The 19305-nt window shown below is 44.7% G+C and overlaps 1 protein-coding gene across 1 annotated transcript in view; it reads left to right on the top strand.

Moving 5' to 3' along the window:
* Positions 1–19305, top strand: part of LOC146856297 (resistin-like) — a 55074-nt gene that overhangs the window by 11077 nt on the left and 24692 nt on the right. The window contains exon 3 of the mRNA XM_085654397.1: positions 17646–17723. Within this exon, the coding sequence (XP_085510523.1) occupies positions 17646–17723 (78 nt within the window). The remainder of the gene's footprint in view (positions 1–17645; positions 17724–19305) is intronic.

A 19305-nucleotide genomic window follows, 5' to 3' on the forward strand; every position in this document is an offset into this window, starting at 1 on the left:
ATTAGTTCACCCATACTGCATTCACACAGCCATTGTTGCTCCACTCACCATCCCCGTTCCACCCATTCACATTCACTGTACCTCTGTATCAACATTCGCTGTAGGCACCCATCCACACTCACTGCACTCACCCACCCACGCTCATGGCCTCATCCTTCTGTGCTCACCGCATGCACATATGCATACACACTGCATTCACCCATCCATATTTACTGCACTCACCCACTCTTGCAAACCAAAAACACCAAAGTTGCCCCTACAGGGTGGAAATGTTCATCCCTTCACTTGGCATCTAGTGCTGCTCTCATATGCCACGTTACCCTAGCTGTTGGTGCTCCTATGCTAACTCTTTGCATGGATCACAAGAGCCAAAAGCTGAGTGCCTGAACACAGGTGTCGCATTCTCAATCTTCAGAATAGCACCAGATTAGGAACTTCGAGGTATTGTATCATATCCACAAATCACATGCACACCATAAAAAGAATCACTCAGCTAATTTCTTTATCCCCACAAAATTCAGACCCTTAATGATTTCATTTCAGCACGGTTGGATTATTTCAATGCCATCAATCTTGATTTACCATCAAATGTAATTCATAAAATGCAATTGGTCCACATTTTTGCAGCCTGGTTGTTACTCAACCTCAAAAGATACACTTCAATTTCATTGGCTATTGGTATACCTCATTGGTTCACAGTCCAACAAGGAGTTTTGTTTACATCTCTTTCTTTAGTTAACAGGTCTCTTTTCAATTCTGTATCTTAAAGTTGGAGTCTTTGGTCAGCTTCTTTTTCTTAGTGTCTGTTGCCAAGGTGTTTCACACCTGAATTGGAGGAAAGCTCTTCGCAGTAGGGGCTGCAAAACACTGGAACATTACATTCTCAAACTTCTCTTTTCATATTCTGGAAGGCTTTAAAGACTTGGGGCCAGATGTACGACCAGTGGATTTAGCGCCTCGCAATTGCAACAAATTGCGAGGCGCAAATTGCGAGGCGCTAAATCCAATGTACAACAGTGTCAGAGACACTGTTAGCGGTTCCAAATGGGGTCGCAAAATGCGAGGGTCATCAATATTCAAGAGCCATTCGCAATTTGCAACCCCATTGGGAATGGCCAGCCTCACAGGGACGGTGGCCTGCTGGGGTCAGCAGACCACCATGTCCGTGACTGCTTTTCAATAAAGCAGTTTTTTTGGGTCTCGCCTGGCGTTAGCAGCGCGCATGTGCTTCCCTCGCCATGCGAGGGCTTCTTGGAATCGATACGATTCCAGAAGTCGTGTCGCTGCACCGCCTACAATTAAGATTGGTGCGTGTCGTTTTGCATCATGGATGATGCAAAACACAGTGTAATGATTGCACCGGAGGCAATCATTACACTGAGGGTTGCCACCCTGTCCGCTTTTGGCCCTGCCCACCGGGATTTGATCTTTTACTTGCGGTGGGAGACAGTGTCTCTTAATTAGCCGCTAAGCACTTCTTTTTCATATTACCACGTTTGCCTTCAACAATGGCTGACGCGCTTTTCATTTCTCTGTTCTCTGCTTGTTTTTTTTTGCTGGCATTGTGCTTTAATTTTTTTAAAGCACACACTTCAGCAATGACGGTCTGGCGCGGTGTGTTGCGTGTGGAATGCATTTTGTTGATTATACGCTATCTTTTTAGTAGATGTTTGAGGCCACAGCTTGTTTTACTTTGATTTACAGTGGCCGCGGCACCCCGCTTTAGCCTTAAACATGCAAAGCTAAATAGCCGGTGCAGCGATAGCTTCAAAAGTAAAGTAATCGAAAAACTGCACATTTTTTCCGATTTCTTTACTTCTGCAGCTATCGTGGCACCCACTCATTGATGTTTAAATATAAATCACTAGTGCCATCATTACTACATCGTGGAGCGGCGCATAAGGATCTTCGAGTGCGGAGGAAACTTACTGGCAAAAAACTGCACCATTTTGGTAGAACTCTACCAGCTCCGCATGCAGTGCAGAGAGGGAAGCGTCCACGTTACCTTGGAAGCTGAAGACTGGGATTTTTGTGTCACGGACAGGAAATATGCTGCTTCTTGATCCCAGTAAAATGGCCACCTCTGCGACCTCAAGCTCCGGATGAGCGGTGATTTGTGTGTGAATGAAAGGGAGCGTAGTGCCCCCAAGAGTCGAGCATCACCGGGGCAGTGAGGAGGAATTCGCCGCAACAACAAGGGACCACAGGAGTAGTGGGGCATCTGGTGCAGCGACTCCATGCTCATGGGTCGAGAACCTCCTTCTACGGCTGCACTCAACCACTCCATGTCCCGAATCCTGCGCTTCTGTACTGCTCGATTTTCCCGGCCTTCCGGTGTTGCAGGGCAGTCCATGTGACTTCAGTCTCTTTCCATTCAAGTCTAAGGGTTAGAGTAGTGTATAGAGCCTATTTATTAGGCACTTCTTCCCCATAGATCAGGGTTTGCACACATAGCCTAGGGGATAGATTCGGTAGCCTTGAGGATAACTTGCCCTATAGTGAGGGTATTTCATGGAGCTGAATTCAGGCCTGGTAGGCCTTAAACGGGAGAGATATTAGGCACTTCAACATGATCCTGTGTCCTTCCCCCTAGATCAGGGTTTGCATACATATCCTAGGGGATGGATTTGTTAGCCTTGAGAATAACTTGCCCTATAGTGAGGGTATTGCATAGAGCTGTGTTGAATTCAGGCCTGGTAGGCCTTAAACGGGAAAGCATGTTTATTGAATGTATAATAGACTGAAGTCAAGGGTGGAATGTACTGCTCGATTTTCCCGGCCTTCCGGTGTTGCAGGGCAGTCCATGTGACTTCAGTCTCTTTCCATTCAAGTCTAAGGGTTAGAGTAGTGTATAGAGCCTATTTATTAGGCACTTCAACATGACCCTGTGTTCTTCCCCATAGATCAGGGTTTGCATACATATCCTAGGGGATAGATTCGTTAGCATTAGGGGTAATATGTTCTGTAGTAAGGGTATCTAATGGAGCTGTGCTGCATTCAGGCCTGGTAGGCCTTAAATGGGAGAGACTCCATCTTTCCTCCTGCTCTAGCAGCTTGGGAAGTTTCTAGGTCATAGGCAGTGTTTTAGTTAGAAGGTGTTATTCGCTTGGAAGAGAACCGGTTCAGGCCGGCCCTTATCGAAGGATTGTATTCTCCTTCATGCTGAAGACACTACAACAGGCCGGCCGGCTGGGAACGTGTCCTTGGCACGGGGAGGTACAGGAATTTGGTGGGCGGCAGGTTTCGAGCTGGAAATTTCCATGAGAGAATGCACATCTATATTAGTGAAAGTCTGAGGCAGAGACTGGCACTTGCTTCTAGACCATAGGCGGCATTTGGCCGTTAGCAGTAAAGCTACTACTTATTCCAGGGAAGACAGATGATGAACCTGAATCTAAAGAGAAGAGATTAGCTGATGAGGAGGAGGTTCCAGTGACTCGGAGGAAAAAGAGAAGGGAGTAAATCTGTGACTGCAGAGGTGTGACTTCCAGGCGAAGCCAAGGCGCAGACGGAAAGGGAACCTAGATGACCTTTGAATATATATAACCAGATGCTGGGCACATATTGTGCTTTTGCGCCCCAACAAATACTGAACAAAGCTGGGTTAGAGGCTATGTGATTTACCTATGGGAGAGCATTTTCAGTTTAAGACATGTGCAGTCTTGTTTGAGATTCGCCCAGTTCTCCGCGTGTGAGTGGGACTCCCTTCTCCCGTGTGAGTGGGGCCCTCCCTCTCCCCTCCCCTCCCCCCTTCCCTTCCCTCCCCCCCCCCAAGCCTGGAGTAATACGAGACGGTGGCGGCTGATGCCGGTGGCTATCCAGACTGCATGGGGTCCTCCCTTATCAAGAAGATACAGCTGCTGATGTGTACCGGAGAGCATGATGGCCTGCTTCTTTCCAAGCGACATGGGATCGTCGAAGTATGGAACTTTTTCCTTCACGTGCGGCCAACGTTGTTTGCATGAAGGCGGTGTGTTTTTTCATGCTGCAGGACTGTTTTTTTTTTTTTTTTAGGGGTGGACATGAATAGAGACGCTCTGCAGCACTCTGAGTAGATACTTTTTTGAGTTAGTGAACGGTGATAACTTGTGGCTATTGCTACTATATCTGAGTTTGACAGTGGAGTCTCCACTTTAATTATTAGAAGCATTAGGTGCGTTCAACAGCTTGTTTGATTTATTTTCTGTATCCATTCCACATGTATCCGGATGTCTATGAGCTATTTCTAGCTGCTCCTGTAGTTGTGGCTACTACATGTGTTTGGAGAATGCGAACTTTATTTGCTCTACAGTGATTATCACATACCTTTGATGAGTTTTTTGCTGCTTTTCAAGTCATGCTTTGTTTTGAGCTATGTATTTTTGTGTAGCAGCTTCACAATATGAGTTGCTGTTTCAATATGTGCTTTTTAGTAGTTGTGACTTTTAATTTAGTTGCTTTCAACTGCGATATGCAGTACTTTCATGATCATTTTGCTTTTCACTTATGTAATACAGTTGCTATTTGCTAGATTTTGTTTTTGACATATGCGAATGGTGATGATCGAGGGTCATGGGGTGCAAAGTAGTGAATCAGCCTCTTGTGGTCTGACACTCTATGGTGACCCTCAACCACCACCATTCTGTACTGACCTAAGTGTGTTCTGCCTTTTAGTGAAATAGTCTTTCCAAGAATAGAAGGTATGGTATGTTGAGGTGCAGTCTTGTGGGTGGTGGTGCACACATGTGCTCAACGTTGTATACTGAGGGATTTAGCGTATAATGTTATTTAGGTTAGGTGAATTATGATTTCGACCTATTGGCTTTGCCGTGGTCTAATGTGATTCTGCCTTTTGACTCTACCTTGCTTCAAATTTCTCTGTGGGTGTAAAGTTGTGTGGATGAGAATTATTGGTGTTTCTGCTTTGGCAGTCTATAATGCCAAATCTATTTGGAAAATGGCCTGCTGGATGGTCAAATCTATTAATGATACTTCTACAGTCTTATCCGACTTACTATTAGACGCCCAGGGTGAACGTAGAGCCATTTTGCAAAATAGAGCAGCCATTGATTATCTTTTGCTTAAACATGGACACGATTGTTAGGTATTCTGATTATTATCGGCATTTTGATTTCTATCTGTTGCTCTATTCACGTGTATTCCTTTAATGCTTCAATTCTGCACACCTGGTACTAGACATAGATCAGTTCGTTTTTTTTTTATAATAGACTGAAGTCAAGGGTGGAATGTACTGCTCGATTTTCCCGGCCTTCCGGTGTTGCAGGGCAGTCCATATGACTTCAGTCTCTTTCCATCCGAGTCTAAGGACTGGAGTAGTGAATAGGGCCTAGCTATTAGACATTTGTGACACAATCCCGTGCTCCTACCCATAGCTCAGGGCCTACACACATAGCCTAGGGGATAGGTACGGTAGCCTTGAGGATAACTTGCCCTATAGTGAGGGTATTTCATAGAGCTGTGTTGAATTCAGGCCTGGTAGGCCTGAATCGGGAAAGCATGTTTATTGAATGTATAATAGACTGAAGTCAAGGGTGGAATGTACTGCTCGATTTTCCCGGCCTTCCGGTGTTGCAGGGCAGTCCATGTGACTTCAGTCTCTTTCCATTCAAGTCTAAGGGTTAGAGTAGTGTATAGAGCCTATTTATTAGGCACTTCTTCCCCATAGATCAGGGTTTGCACACATAGCCTAGGGGATAGATTCGGTAGCCTTGAGGATAACTTGCCCTATAGTGAGGGTATTTCATGGAGCTGAATTCAGGCCTGGTAGGCCTTAAACGGGAGAGATATTAGGCACTTCAACATGATCCTGTGTCCTTCCCCCTAGATCAGGGTTTGCATACATATCCTAGGGGATGGATTTGTTAGCCTTGAGAATAACTTGCCCTATAGTGAGGGTATTGCATAGAGCTGTGTTGAATTCAGGCCTGGTAGGCCTTAAACGGGAAAGCATGTTTATTGAATGTATAATAGACTGAAGTCAAGGGTGGAATGTACTGCTCGATTTTCCCGGCCTTCCGGTGTTGCAGGGCAGTCCATGTGACTTCAGTCTCTTTCCATTCAAGTCTAAGGGTTAGAGTAGTGTATAGAGCCTATTTATTAGGCACTTCAACATGACCCTGTGTTCTTCCCCATAGATCAGGGTTTGCATACATATCCTAGGGGATAGATTCGTTAGCATTAGGGGTAATATGTTCTGTAGTAAGGGTATCTAATGGAGCTGTGCTGCATTCAGGCCTGGTAGGCCTTAAATGGGAGAGACTCCATCTTTCCTCCTGCTCTAGCAGCTTGGGAAGTTTCTAGGTCATAGGCAGTGTTTTAGTTAGAAGGTGTTATTCGCTTGGAAGAGAACCGGTTCAGGCCGGCCCTTATCGAAGGATTGTATTCTCCTTCATGCTGAAGACACTACAACAGGCCGGCCGGCTGGGAACGTGTCCTTGGCACGGGGAGGTACAGGAATTTGGTGGGCGGCAGGTTTCGAGCTGGAAATTTCCATGAGAGAATGCACATCTATATTAGTGAAAGTCTGAGGCAGAGACTGGCACTTGCTTCTAGACCATAGGCGGCATTTGGCCGTTAGCAGTAAAGCTACTACTTATTCCAGGGAAGACAGATGATGAACCTGAATCTAAAGAGAAGAGATTAGCTGATGAGGAGGAGGTTCCAGTGACTCGGAGGAAAAAGAGAAGGGAGTAAATCTGTGACTGCAGAGGTGTGACTTCCAGGCGAAGCCAAGGCGCAGACGGAAAGGGAACCTAGATGACCTTTGAGTATATAACCAGGTGATGTTAACCCTGTACTATTGAAGTATATAACTTAACCTTTCGCTTTTCTTTGTAGGTTACACATTATATTGCTATGTTATGCGATTGTAAATGTATGAGTAATAAAGTGTCCCGATGGTAATGTCTCAATATGTACTGCGTGTTCTTATATGAGAAGATAGCCCATTCTTCTAGTCAGTTGTCTTGATCTGAACAGACGTGAATCCTGGACAGGTAAGCGGTAACTGAATAAGGGAGAAGGGAGCTCTTCAAACTGGAGAACAGGTTGTGCTTAACTAACAGTCTCTGTGTGATCTGATATATAAATAGTGGTCCCGATTATAATGCCCCAACATGTGCTGCGTGTTCTTGTATGAGAGGATGGCCTATTCTTCTAGTCAGTTGTAGTTTGATCTGTACAGAGGACGATCCTGGACAGGTAAGTGGTAACTGAACAAGGGAGAAGGGAGCTCCTCAAACTGGAGAACAGGTTGTGCTCAACTAACAGTCCTTGTGTGATCTGATACATAGTGGTACCGATTCCCTTGTTGCATGTCGTGGTAACCATAGGATGAGCACGTGTGAGGCTGCTGTCTAGGCAGGAGTACCTGGGTCCGTCTGGGACCGCGAGGACTTTGTAGCTGCCGCCGAGGTAGGAGTATCTGGGTCCGTCTGGGACCGTGAGAACTTTGCAGGCTGCCGAATGGGTAGGAGATTCTGGGTCTAACAAAGGCCGCGAGACTTTGAGTGTCGCTGCCGAATGGGTAGGAGGTTCTGGGTCTAACAAAGGCCGCGAGACTTTGAGTGTCGCTGCCGAATGGGTAGGAGGTTCTGGGTCTAACACAGGCCGCGAGACTTTGAGTGTCGCTACCGAATGGGTAGGAGGTTCTGGGTCTAACAAAGGCCGCGAGACTTTGAGTGTCGCTGCCGAATGGGTAGGAGGTTCTGGGTCTAACAAAGGCCGCGAGACTTTGAGTGTCGCTGCCGAATGGGTAGGAGGTTCTGGGTCTAACACAGGCCGCGAGACTTTGAGTGTCGCTGCCGAATGGGTAGGAGGTTCTGGGTCTAACAAAGGCCGCGAGACTTTGAGTGTCGCTGCCGAATGGGTAGGAGGTTCTGGGTCTAACACAGGCCGCGAGACTTCGAGTGTCGCTGCCGAATGGGTAGGAGGTTCTGGGTCTAACAAAGGCCGCGAGACTTTGAGTGTCGCTGCCGAATGGGTAGGAGGTTCTGGGTCTAACAAAAGGCCGCGAGACTTTGAGTGTCGCTGCCGAATGGGTAGGAGATTCTGGGTCTAACAAAGGCCGCGAGACTTTGAGTGTCGCTGCCGAATGGGTAGAAGAGTCTGGGTCTAACACAGGCCGCGAGACTTTGAGTGTCGCTGCCGAATGGGTAGGAGGTTCTGGGTCTAACAAAGGCCGCGAGACCTTGCGTGTCGCTGCCGAATGGGTAGGAGATTCTGGGTCTAACAAGGGCCGCGAGACTGTGGGTGTCACTGCCGAATGGGTAGGAGATTTTGGGTCTGAGATTGCGAGGCTGTGAGGCCTCCATATATAATTATAATAGGAATTCCCTGTCCTTAGGTGGTACGCATATATGTGGTTATTTAGGTGTAAAAAGGCCCTAGGGAGGGGGTAACGTTCTGCATTTGGGTTAAAAAGGCTCTGTGGAGCAGGTTCTATCAGGAGGAAAAACCCAAGCAGAACAGCTTCACAGAACACGGCTGAGATCCTCCCAATGGGTAGTCACCAGCAGAAGACCGCCACAGCTGGCGACGTGACTCTGGCCGGCGAAGCGGGATCAGCAAAGGCGGTCGCCAGAACAGCACGAGATATAAAGCACCCCCACAGACAGCGGGAACCAGCACAGCGTCAACCTTCGGGGCCACCCAAGGCGGAGGCAACTCGTCGGGCAACCAGGGATCGAACCTGGGGCGGCTGACTCACATGTAGAGGGTAAGATCTGTCAAGCATCGCGCGGCAACAAATACAGGAGAAGCGTCGTTAAGGTAAGCGCGGGAAGGCTTCACTAATGCTTATAGCGTTAAGGGCCCTGGCATATTGTTGCGGCAACTGTGAAGAATTTACTTTTATGGCCCAAATGCCTTGCCTATCCTTAGATAGATGCAGAAACACCGATTATAGAGTACCCGTGAGTCGGTGCACATAGTGTCCGGGGCCAGCTCTTCTCGGACTATCGGTGTCCTTGAAGGCGAGAGCAAAAACCTCCACTGGTAGGGTGGGGGGTCATATCTGCGTGGCTTAGCTCTGTAGCTCAGCTGGCACTGTTTGGAACAAGCGAGGGTGTATAAGTAAAGGCGCTGTCTTTTCCAGTCTGCAGCGGCCGTGGGGTCGATGCAGTGGGCGCTTAATAGCAAACACCCCCCTGCTAAAGTTCAGTTCAATTTAGCACATTATTAATGAAATTGTGTGGTTCCCATCAAAACGCTGGCCGAAATAATAACAGCAGCCTGGCTACATCAGCCTCCACTTTCAGCGGGTAAACACTTCCAGGGTGTAGCAACAGAGGAAGCACTAGGAACAGTGGCTACCAACACGGAGATGTTCCTATTATATTTCATCATTTAGATTCAATTACACGTTAGCAACATAGTAGCTTGTTCCCAACTGTACCAAAACCCTTGGATTTAGTGTGTGAAAACCCCTTTAATGTGAATGTGAGCTGTTGGCCATGCAGCAGAGGGAGCCTAGTGAGTTGGAGGCTGTTCAGAATGTAGCTTTCTCAAAATTTAACAGCGCAATCCATGGTTTAGTAAAAAATAAATGCAGCCTGGAGCATCTTTTGAAAAATGGGATTACGGCAGCATAATCCCTGTCAGTCACTTACCACGCGATGCAAACTATCCAGTAGCCATCGGGTGCCACATGTTTACTTCATTTTTTAAATTACAAAGAAGAAATGTATTAAAGGTATTCAAATTGAAGGTGTTCCCGCTCTTCTTTGCTTCATTACACCCCGACCGTCGAACAGCAAAAAAAAAACCACAAGCATTAAAAATGCAATAGGTCTCGCCTTTTACTAAGTTAAAACCATTTGCTTTGCTATACAATACCGTTAGCAAAGCAAATGGCTTTAACTTAATCAAAGGCGAAACCTATTGCATTTTCAATGCTTGTTTTTTAATGCAGCCCGTTTTCCTTAAAGGAAAACGGGATGCATTTAAAAAAGAAAAAAAATGAAATGTTTTCGTTTCATTTTTTAAGGGCAGGTAGTGGTCCCTGGGGACCACTGCCTGCCCTTAAAAAATATTTTCCCCATGCATTTCCAAAGGGGAAGGGGTCCCCTGGGGAAACCTTCCCATTTGCGAAGGGTGGTAAACTGCGACCGTTTTGAGACCGCAATTGCGGTCGCAAAAGAGTCATACATACCTGGAGGACTCGCTATTAGGAAGGCACGCCCTCGGAACGCCCCCTCCTAAGTGCAAATCGCTATTCCTATTTTGCGAATCGCAAATAATTTGCGACTCGCAAAATGGGAATAGTAAATGGCCAACTCATTTTTAGCGGTCGCACAGGGGTCTGAAACCCCTCTGCAACTGCAAAAAACGGTCGTACATCTGGTCCTTGGGTCCTTAATTAGAGTGCTCACGGTCGTTGACTGTATTACAAGTGCATTATAGCCTACGGCAACTGTAATACGGAGGATGGGATTTCCATCACGATTCGACACAGTATCCCATCCATCAAACTCTATATAAGGCCCTTGGTTATTCCCCTTAGTGATGGCCTCGTATAGTGCATGCTTGCTAATCTGCTTTCTGTAGGGTTCTAGCAACCTCTTGGTGAGTGTTTGTGTTCTATAATTAATCTAAATCAAATAAAATAGATAAATCCAACACCCTCTCTTCCTCATTACAGTCCTCAATGACTTCCAACACAGGCTTAATAACAAGCAGGCACTTAAAAATCAATATCACTCCACCTCAGGTGGTTCCTGCCATTAACAGGGTCTTCCACAGATCAAAATTCCTGCCCATAGTAAACCCATAAGACAAGACCTCTGGATATCCGATCCCACCTGAAATGGTAAGAGGATCATAGGACTCGAATGAGCAAGAGTTGCTCTTGGTGAAGTGAAGATTACCAGTATGTAACCTGCCCGGGCCCCTCTAATTTACATAAATGACACATTCAGGGCTCTGGAAGCTGCTTTGTGCAGACTCTTCCTGGGCCACAGCTCCTCCTCTCAGCCACCCACAAAGCACATCTTTTACAGCTCCTATCCATCTGAAGGTGTGAGATTGTTTGTGGTCCGAAAGTTAAAACCATGGGGGCTCCTCCCACTATTCCCGGGAGGCATGGGGAGGGGACCCCCTCCCATGGGCCCAATTGCAAGGAGACACTTTTCTTTCAGCAAGGGGACCGGTTGTGTGTTGCACTGGTGTGGGGCCCCATGCTGGTGGGCTGAGTGCAGGCCCTGGGCAGCTGCCCACGCCTCGCACTGGCCCTGAACCTGCTTGTTAACCCTATACCCACCCTTTCTTTTTTTGTTTTTTTTTCCTGTGGAGTTTTATATAGTGGGAACTCGATCCAAAGGTATCAGAGCGCTTTACACCAGTTGCGTTACAGATGGACGCGTTCATTTTTGTTAGGCACGGTTAGATTAATGATTTGCCCACAATCACAGGATGTTGAGGGTTGTTGCCGAGACTCGAAACTGGTTTCCCAGCTTCGAGGTCGACCGCTCTAGCAGTTAGGTCACATCCTCTCCCCCTTTCTCGTCACAGTCCTCAATAATAAGGACCGAGGACTCAGAAAGTGGGTGTTCAGACAACACAGACACACAACAGACAGACACAGCAAAGAAATGCAAAAAAATGTATCAGACAGTTTAGAGAACGTCATAATTTTAAATACTCAATAATATAAACTAGCCAAGCAGATGAGGTGAAAACATTCTACATACATCACCCGAAGGAAGCCTCTGATACATCCAGAGTCTTATTTACAAGCCCCTTGCGCAGCCATTATGTCACTTTTAATATGGGAAAACGTGACATACCAGCAGCTCAAGGGGCTTGTAAATAAGCCCACTGTTTTTAATGTGAAACAAAAGTATGCAGAGATGCCCATGTAGCTGACTTTCCATCCCCAGGTAGAAGTGCACTGAGCAAAACCTTAGAGCCAGCAAAGGTCACAACAACTGCTGAGCGGTATGACCTAGGCTTTAAGAAAAAAATAGCATCCTCTAACAAAATGCTTCGGCCGAACCCAAATACACTCTAAATGCTCAACCTATATTTAGAGAATGGAAGGTCATTGTTGTATCCTGCCTATTGTATATTCCTATGTATGCCTTTACCCACTTCATGGCCTTCTAGTGGAATACCTCTGCAATGTGATGCACTACGGAATGTTGGGTGCTGGTTGAAGATAAGCCACAGTTATGATGGGGCTGAGCTGCCTGCTGGCTGCTCCTGGTGGGGCTTGTTCCAGGCTGCTTAACAACTTACAATAAATCCTCATGAAATACCTCAACCAGTCTGGAGTCAATTACTACAGTCATCCCTCAGAAAACTCAGGGGCCACAAAGGCGACAGTATACCCAGTGAGAGCTAAAACTGCAATGACGACATGCTGAAAGGTGGGAAGCCATCACACCAACCCCTCACTGAGCATCCTCAAATAAGGTTCCCAACAGAGACAGGCTCCAAGCTTACCCAGACATTTGGCTGAATTTAAGGCCACAAGAAAGTCACACATTTAAGACAACCCTCCTGCAGTGCCACAAAGTGAGTACTCATCAGCCCAGAAAAAACGGAGAAGGATCGAAAACAGAATCACAGGACAAATTCTTGGAGAGTCCCACTCACAATCATTCACAAGACAAGAGACGTGTCCTTTATTAGAGGACAAACACCACTGAAGGGCTATCAGCAGGACACACAGAGACTTGGTGAGGCCGAGCTCAAACCAATCTCACTTCAAGTCAGTCACACACAGGAGGAAACACAGTGCAAGCCTCGCATCCCAAGCAAAAAACCTTCCAAAAAGCGCCCTAGGCTTGGGAAACTCCAGGCCCTACTCCTCGAAATGCTGTCCTCAACAAAGAATTAGCTCTGCTGCAGAAGATAGCAGTCCGGAAATCAAAGTGCCCGTACCCTCACATAAAACCTAGTGTATAGATGCGGCTACCACAGGAAGACCGGGGGTGGTGAATGTGGTAAAGGTCCAGTTGAGCTGACACATTTAAGACTTTCTTGGACAAAATGCACATGTCCAAGAGCCCACAGTTGTAGGACTCAATTCCTAGGCCAAGTGATCCCAAGTGCCAGCGAGTGGGATATTGTCAGAAGATATAAATTCCAACATTGCCTGCAGAATCAAGAACAAGATCTTTATGGAAAGTATTTTTTGTTGGCTGCCATTTAAATGGTGGACTGGACGAGATGTGGAGTTACCTTTATTTTAAACTATCTGCTTGTTATTAAGTATTTCTTGGGAGGGCTAAACCTCAGAGTTGAGGAGCATGACGAGGAGTGAACAGGGTGAATGTTAGGTTTTTTTTCTGACAACATAACCATTCTTTAATCTTTAATACAATACTAACTAAAGATCCTACCTTTCAACCCACCTAACACAGTGAAGGTCCATCCTCTCCATCACATCAATCAAAGTGAAGAGAGCAATACCACCTACTGGGCTTGGTTTCTTCTCGATAGTGGTCATTACATTTTTCAGATGAAGATTTCACTGATGAGACAACACCCCCTCACTGACCACAGGGATCAGTCTAAGAACAACATCAACCCATTAGTTAGAGCCCTTTGCCAGTGTGTCAACACACTGGTTCTGCTCTGTCCAATTGGAAGGGGCCTTGACTGCTACATGGCGATCTGCTCTACAGGTGGTTTCAGAATACGGAAGTGCAGAACGTTTTCAGCCCTATGCTGGGCAATGCAATCTACTTTCCACAAAACACTGTTGCATAAAAGAGTCTTTTTGTTCGCAAAATTGTAACTACATTTGGGAAACTGTCAGATACTCAAGGAGATCTTACCAACTTATTCTTTGCTGGCATATCTTGGCTGCCAATTATTCCAACATTGGTCCATGGGGACCGAGTTCTTTCAAGAGTTTTAGGATAATCACAGATCATGTACACAATTTCCATTTAGATTAATTCCAAGCAAATTTATTCTTTGCAGATCTTATATGGATATCCTGAAATGGATTCGGCCTTCAGGGATCTAAGCTGGTCATCCTCATGCAGACAGTACAAGTACACATCATCTTATTGATAACACTATGCAAATGCAAACTACACATTAAGGCATCATTCATCTCAAAAATAGCTTTTCTCATAAAACACAAGGCCCACTGCAGTCACCCCTCCACACACAATGTGCATACGTTACTTTCCTTGTTTCTATAATCAAACAAATTACCTGTCTCTCTTCATTCATTCACCCATACCCTGTAAATGCAGGCCTTTACTTCCCTTTCTTCATCCATGCTGCATTCACTCTACACCATGCCCGCTCCCAATCATCTAACTACACTGCACTCAATGATGCAACATCACTACACTCACGTACCCTGCCAGGCCATATATACCCAGCAATACCCTCTGCACGTACTCAAGCATACCTGCATCAGGGCATATCATTGAATTACCATCAACCACAAAAAAAACAACTTCAACAAACTCCTTACCTACTACATCTAGACCTCCTACAACCTTTAGATATTCTCCAGCTCTCTCACTATGTTCATCTTCTACACACCAATGATGACGGGGGAACTTTGAAAGTAGGGGGGTTTAAATTAAGGATGACGCATTTAAAAAACCATGAGAACAAATGGGGCATTGTTCAGCACAATTTTCCCAAAACTGTTAAAAAACACAAATCTTCAGAAAGGGCAAATAACAAATATTCATATATTTTTGTTTGTTGTCTGCCAGGCGAGCCTAACCCTCCACAGAGTAGTTAAGGTTCAACATCTCCCCCAAAACCTTGACAAAATGGTGACAAAACAGTCGATTCTACAGGATGGATGTCATGAATGGATCACTAGTGCTGGTGCGGAAATCTCGGGGTAATCTCTCTTTGGGAAATTTTGTAAATGTGGCACAATTACCTTTAATTACCATTACCCTCTTTCCACACCAATATCTATTCTCAAGGTGATGAATCTTGGCCACAGTAATTTGACCGAGAGAGCTCCCTCATAAACACTGGCAAGTAATCAAATGCAAATAAATATTTTAGTCAATAATGAGAGTTTTTGAGTAGTTTTAACTTTTGAAGTGTTTTATTTTTTTAATTTAAGTTTACAATTATCTGATTCTTCATTCATTGGTCATATATTAATCAGGTTACAAAATTGATAATAGAAAAAATAAAGTTAGTGCAGAGCATATCATAATTTGCATATAGTGCGTTCCATAAAGGAAAGAATCCCAATTCTAAAAAAAAATGGGGTGCAAATGATGTCAGTCAGAACTCATGAAGAGTTCAAAAATAAAGCAAGAGTTTGATTAGCATGAATGTAAATCAATAATTAATAATTGCAGAATCTCCTATAAAGAGAAATAATGCATAGAGCAAATAAGTCTTGACAAAGCCAGTTAGTCAAAGCATAAAGCTTGGGGTTTTTATTAAAAGGCAACATGGAACACAGCCTCCCCTGCATCTAATTTGCCCCCATCTGAATCTGTTCTACTCTCCATCAAAGTCTGCCCTCTCCTTCTCTTCATCTGCGAATCACCTCTGTTCTTCTCCCTTCAGTTCTATATCTTAGTCTAAGTCTGTTCCTCTGCAGGTCGCCATCTCTAAATGTAAGTCTGAGTCCTAAACTCCTAAACAAGGAACACAGTTATAAATATTTAAAATGCTGCTGAAAGTATGTTGCATATTGTTCATCTCAGCCAATGAAATCCAGAATTCTCCAAAAGCTCATCTATTCCTCTCTGCTCTGCTCTCCACACGCCATCCATCAGGCGCTGGCTTTCTTCTCAGGGCACTTTTGAATCTTAGTTAAAATGACTTCATCTCCTAACCTTCTGTTAAAGAAACATTTTATTTTAACTAAACACATAACATTAGCTGCAAAAGAACTTATTATTTAAGCAATAATCATTAAAACATAATATGGAAATTCATTTCAAAATACATGTGCTTTCCAGTTCTCTCTAAGGCAAATAAATAAATGAGGCTTTGTTTTGAAACATTTTACCAGCAACTAAATACAATAAGGCTCCAAGGTTACATGTTGTAAATTATACAAGGCGTCTCTCACACAAAAGGAAACATTCCTCTGTTACCTAGAAGGTCAAGTTGGAGCTCTCTCGAGCAAGCAAGTCGTGTTAATTCAATACACAGCACACATGTTTAAACATTTGTGTAAGTTTAAACCACATTCTATAGTGGGGACAAATTCTAAACTAGTCACATTAAAGCCAAACTATGAATTCATTGTGCATGGTTTATATTATTTTTTAAGGGTAAAGCATCTGATTAAAGGCCTCATGTTTTCATTTTCCAGCACCAAATGTCTGCCTGTCATGTTTTAAAATGCATTTTTATGTCTGAAGCCCAAGACAGATTTGTAATATGTAGTGCTTAATTCTACAGGAAATTTTCACGCTGTCTCACTCATATGCCTGCAATAGCGCAATGTCGTACTGAATGGACAAAGGATGTCATCGATGGACCACTGTTATGTCTGTGCTACCCAAAATGTCACCAGGAATGCTCATAAATGATGTTCAAATTATGCCTAGGGCCATGACATGCCATTGGATAGTGCACTCTTGACCTCTTGACCTGTCCCTCTGCCAACCCTCCACCGCCATACACTAGTAAAAAACATACATAAATACAAGAAGTTGCACCTGCAGGTAGCAGTGGCATAATGCAAAATGATAGCCCCCCTCTAGAATGCGATTTTGGCACCCTGAGACTCCCATATTCCCTTGGCCGTGGTCTGAACGGGGGTCCACTTAAATGGTTGGGGGTCCCTGGAGGGCTTCCCCTCCTTGCGCTGCAGGGGGCTGCAGGGGCCTATCTTACGCCCCTGAGTCAGGCAGATACATCAGTACATGCTCATTCACACACTTTTTTTCACAAATCCTCACTCAAACACGTGCACACATTCTGCCCACATTTATATTTGCAGGTGGCAGCGTGAGGAGAGGGACACAATGGCTTATTCACACTCTTCCCCTCCATGATGCCACCTTTTCCACTTATTGGCTGCCATGTAAAGAGGTAAGCCAATGAGAAGAGGAAGAGGTGAGGTTGTCCTCAACTCGTGTTCAGGTGAGTATAGTGAATCCCATGAGGCACAGGGTCAAGACTGATTTGCATATAGCTGTGTCTGAACTGGGGTGCCAAAGTGAGCTAAAGAATGAGGATGGATTCAACCCAGATCTGTGACCGGGGGTGAGTGTTTGAAAAGTTTCAGCACTCCGTCCATCATCTCTTTGTGTTTGCAGGTGAATATAGTGACATGTTAAGTCAGTGTCTGCCTGACTTCACCACTGCCTCGTGCACACACACTGGGCTTGTGGGGCGGTGATGAAATGAATCATCTGCCCCTCACATTCCAGTGCATGCCTGTACATTGCTCCACTGATTAAATACTGCCAGACTCAGCAGTTGCAGAGTAGCAGACCAGCCTTTTAATCTCCTCCTCGTACTTGTCTGGAAGAGCACTGACTCTAGGTGGTCAGCCCCTGGTAGGCACACAAGCTTTGAACTCCACTTTACAATGCCCTTGATTAATCTTCCCACCCTCCTACACACACTCTCCTCCTGCATGTTTCCTATGCTCTCCCAGCACTCTCACCTATCCAATATGCTCTGCAGAGTTAAAGATGATCTGTGATTCAGATGTTTTTCTTGTTTTTTAATTTTAGCATCTACCATTTTGGAACAAGCCAAAACAGAATGTATCGAAGTCAATGCCCGTGGAGCCCTGGCATCCTGCCCTATTGGTGAGAAGTCATGTTTTGTTTCTGAAGCATGTGTTTGTCCTACGCCTGGGGATGTACCCTTTCACTTCACAGGTTGCACTAATGGCCTTGTTCCCCAGCATGCTCACCAAGATCCCAGAGCTTTCCTGTAGACAATAGTAGTACTTAGTCCTAGTGAAGGGGTTATTCCTCCACAGCTGATTAGTTTAAGCCTCTTCTCTCCGAAGAGGCTAGCAGAGGAGGCTGGCCAAGAAGGCTAGCAGAGGAGGCTAGCCAAGAAGACTAGCAGAGGAGGCAGCAGAGGAAGTTAGGAGACTAATGTAGCTGAAGAAAATAGCACTAGAACAGAGGTGCTCACAAACATTTCCTCAAGGGTCGAAATGCACAGTCTGGTGTATTACCAGTGGCCACACAGACGTCCGTGGTGGGTTGGACATGGCATGGTGGGGAGTTGTGTGGACAAATTCTACCATGTGGAGTAAAACCATACATGGAACTCACAAAGTACTTCTTTAATTAAAATGTTCAAAAGATTGAGAGAATTATGTATTTTGAAACAATCATGTGGATAGGTTTGAAATGTAACCATTCCAAAGAATATTCAACTAATTCATAGAGAATGTGCACCTTCTGGTATTATCCACACACATTGATGTAAGAATGATAATCTTTGTCAATTGAAAGTAGATTTAATCCAACACATTTTAAAATGCTTTTTATTCTGATAAAGAGTAGTGTTCAGATTAGGTACTTAATGCATTTTTGATTATTAGGTATCACTGGCAATGTTGGAAAAACTTCAAATAAATAAAAAATTGAAAGACAAAGATGAAAAAATCTGAGGTATAACTGGTTCCTTCATATGACACATGAATAGATTCAGTGAAGAAGACATGCAGAGTATTCTCCAGTGTGCAAGAGTTGCAGTGCAAGTCTCCCAATCTTGATGCTGCACAAGGAGTGTTACTCTGATTTGAAGGCTACTTAGCAAATGTAGAACAGCAAGTACAAAGGCACACATGATGCAGGAAAAGTATTTTCCAAAGCACAGAGTTTAAAAGCTAGTTTTATACTTCATGTCCGCAGTGAATTTCCTGTACTCTGGAACTTTTAAAAATAATGCAAGTCTCAAGAGGTGATGCAGATGTGCATTAGTCAGTGTGTTTCTTAGTTTATATTTTAGAATGCCCAATGTGGAAAAGGGACACTTGTATACATATGTGAAGCCAAACAAGCACAGTAGTTTTCTGTGCTAAAGTAAAAAGAAGAGGGAATTTTTCAGAGGGCACACTTTGCCGGAAATCTTCTGGTTCCTTCCCCAAGAAAGATGACACAAACATAGAGCTGTATTGCACATCAATTAGTTCCATCTCAGCTTGTGCACTTTTCAAACCCAGAAGTTCAACAGCTTCGAGATTCCTGCACTAACCATCTCCTGATTTTTCATAAGCCTGAAAAGTGGGGTGAGAACTCTAAACTGAGAAAATCGCCTCTGATTGTCCCCAGAAGTGTCCTCCAGATAAGCACACAGATTGAGACTCAACAGTATTTCTTGAGATTTTTCAACCCTCTGGATTAAAGCCTGCAATTTAGGAAAGTGTGT

This window comes from Triturus cristatus, chromosome 4_1 (genome assembly GCF_964204655.1).
Source record: "Triturus cristatus chromosome 4_1, aTriCri1.1, whole genome shotgun sequence".
Lineage (NCBI taxonomy): Eukaryota > Metazoa > Chordata > Amphibia > Caudata > Salamandridae > Triturus > Triturus cristatus.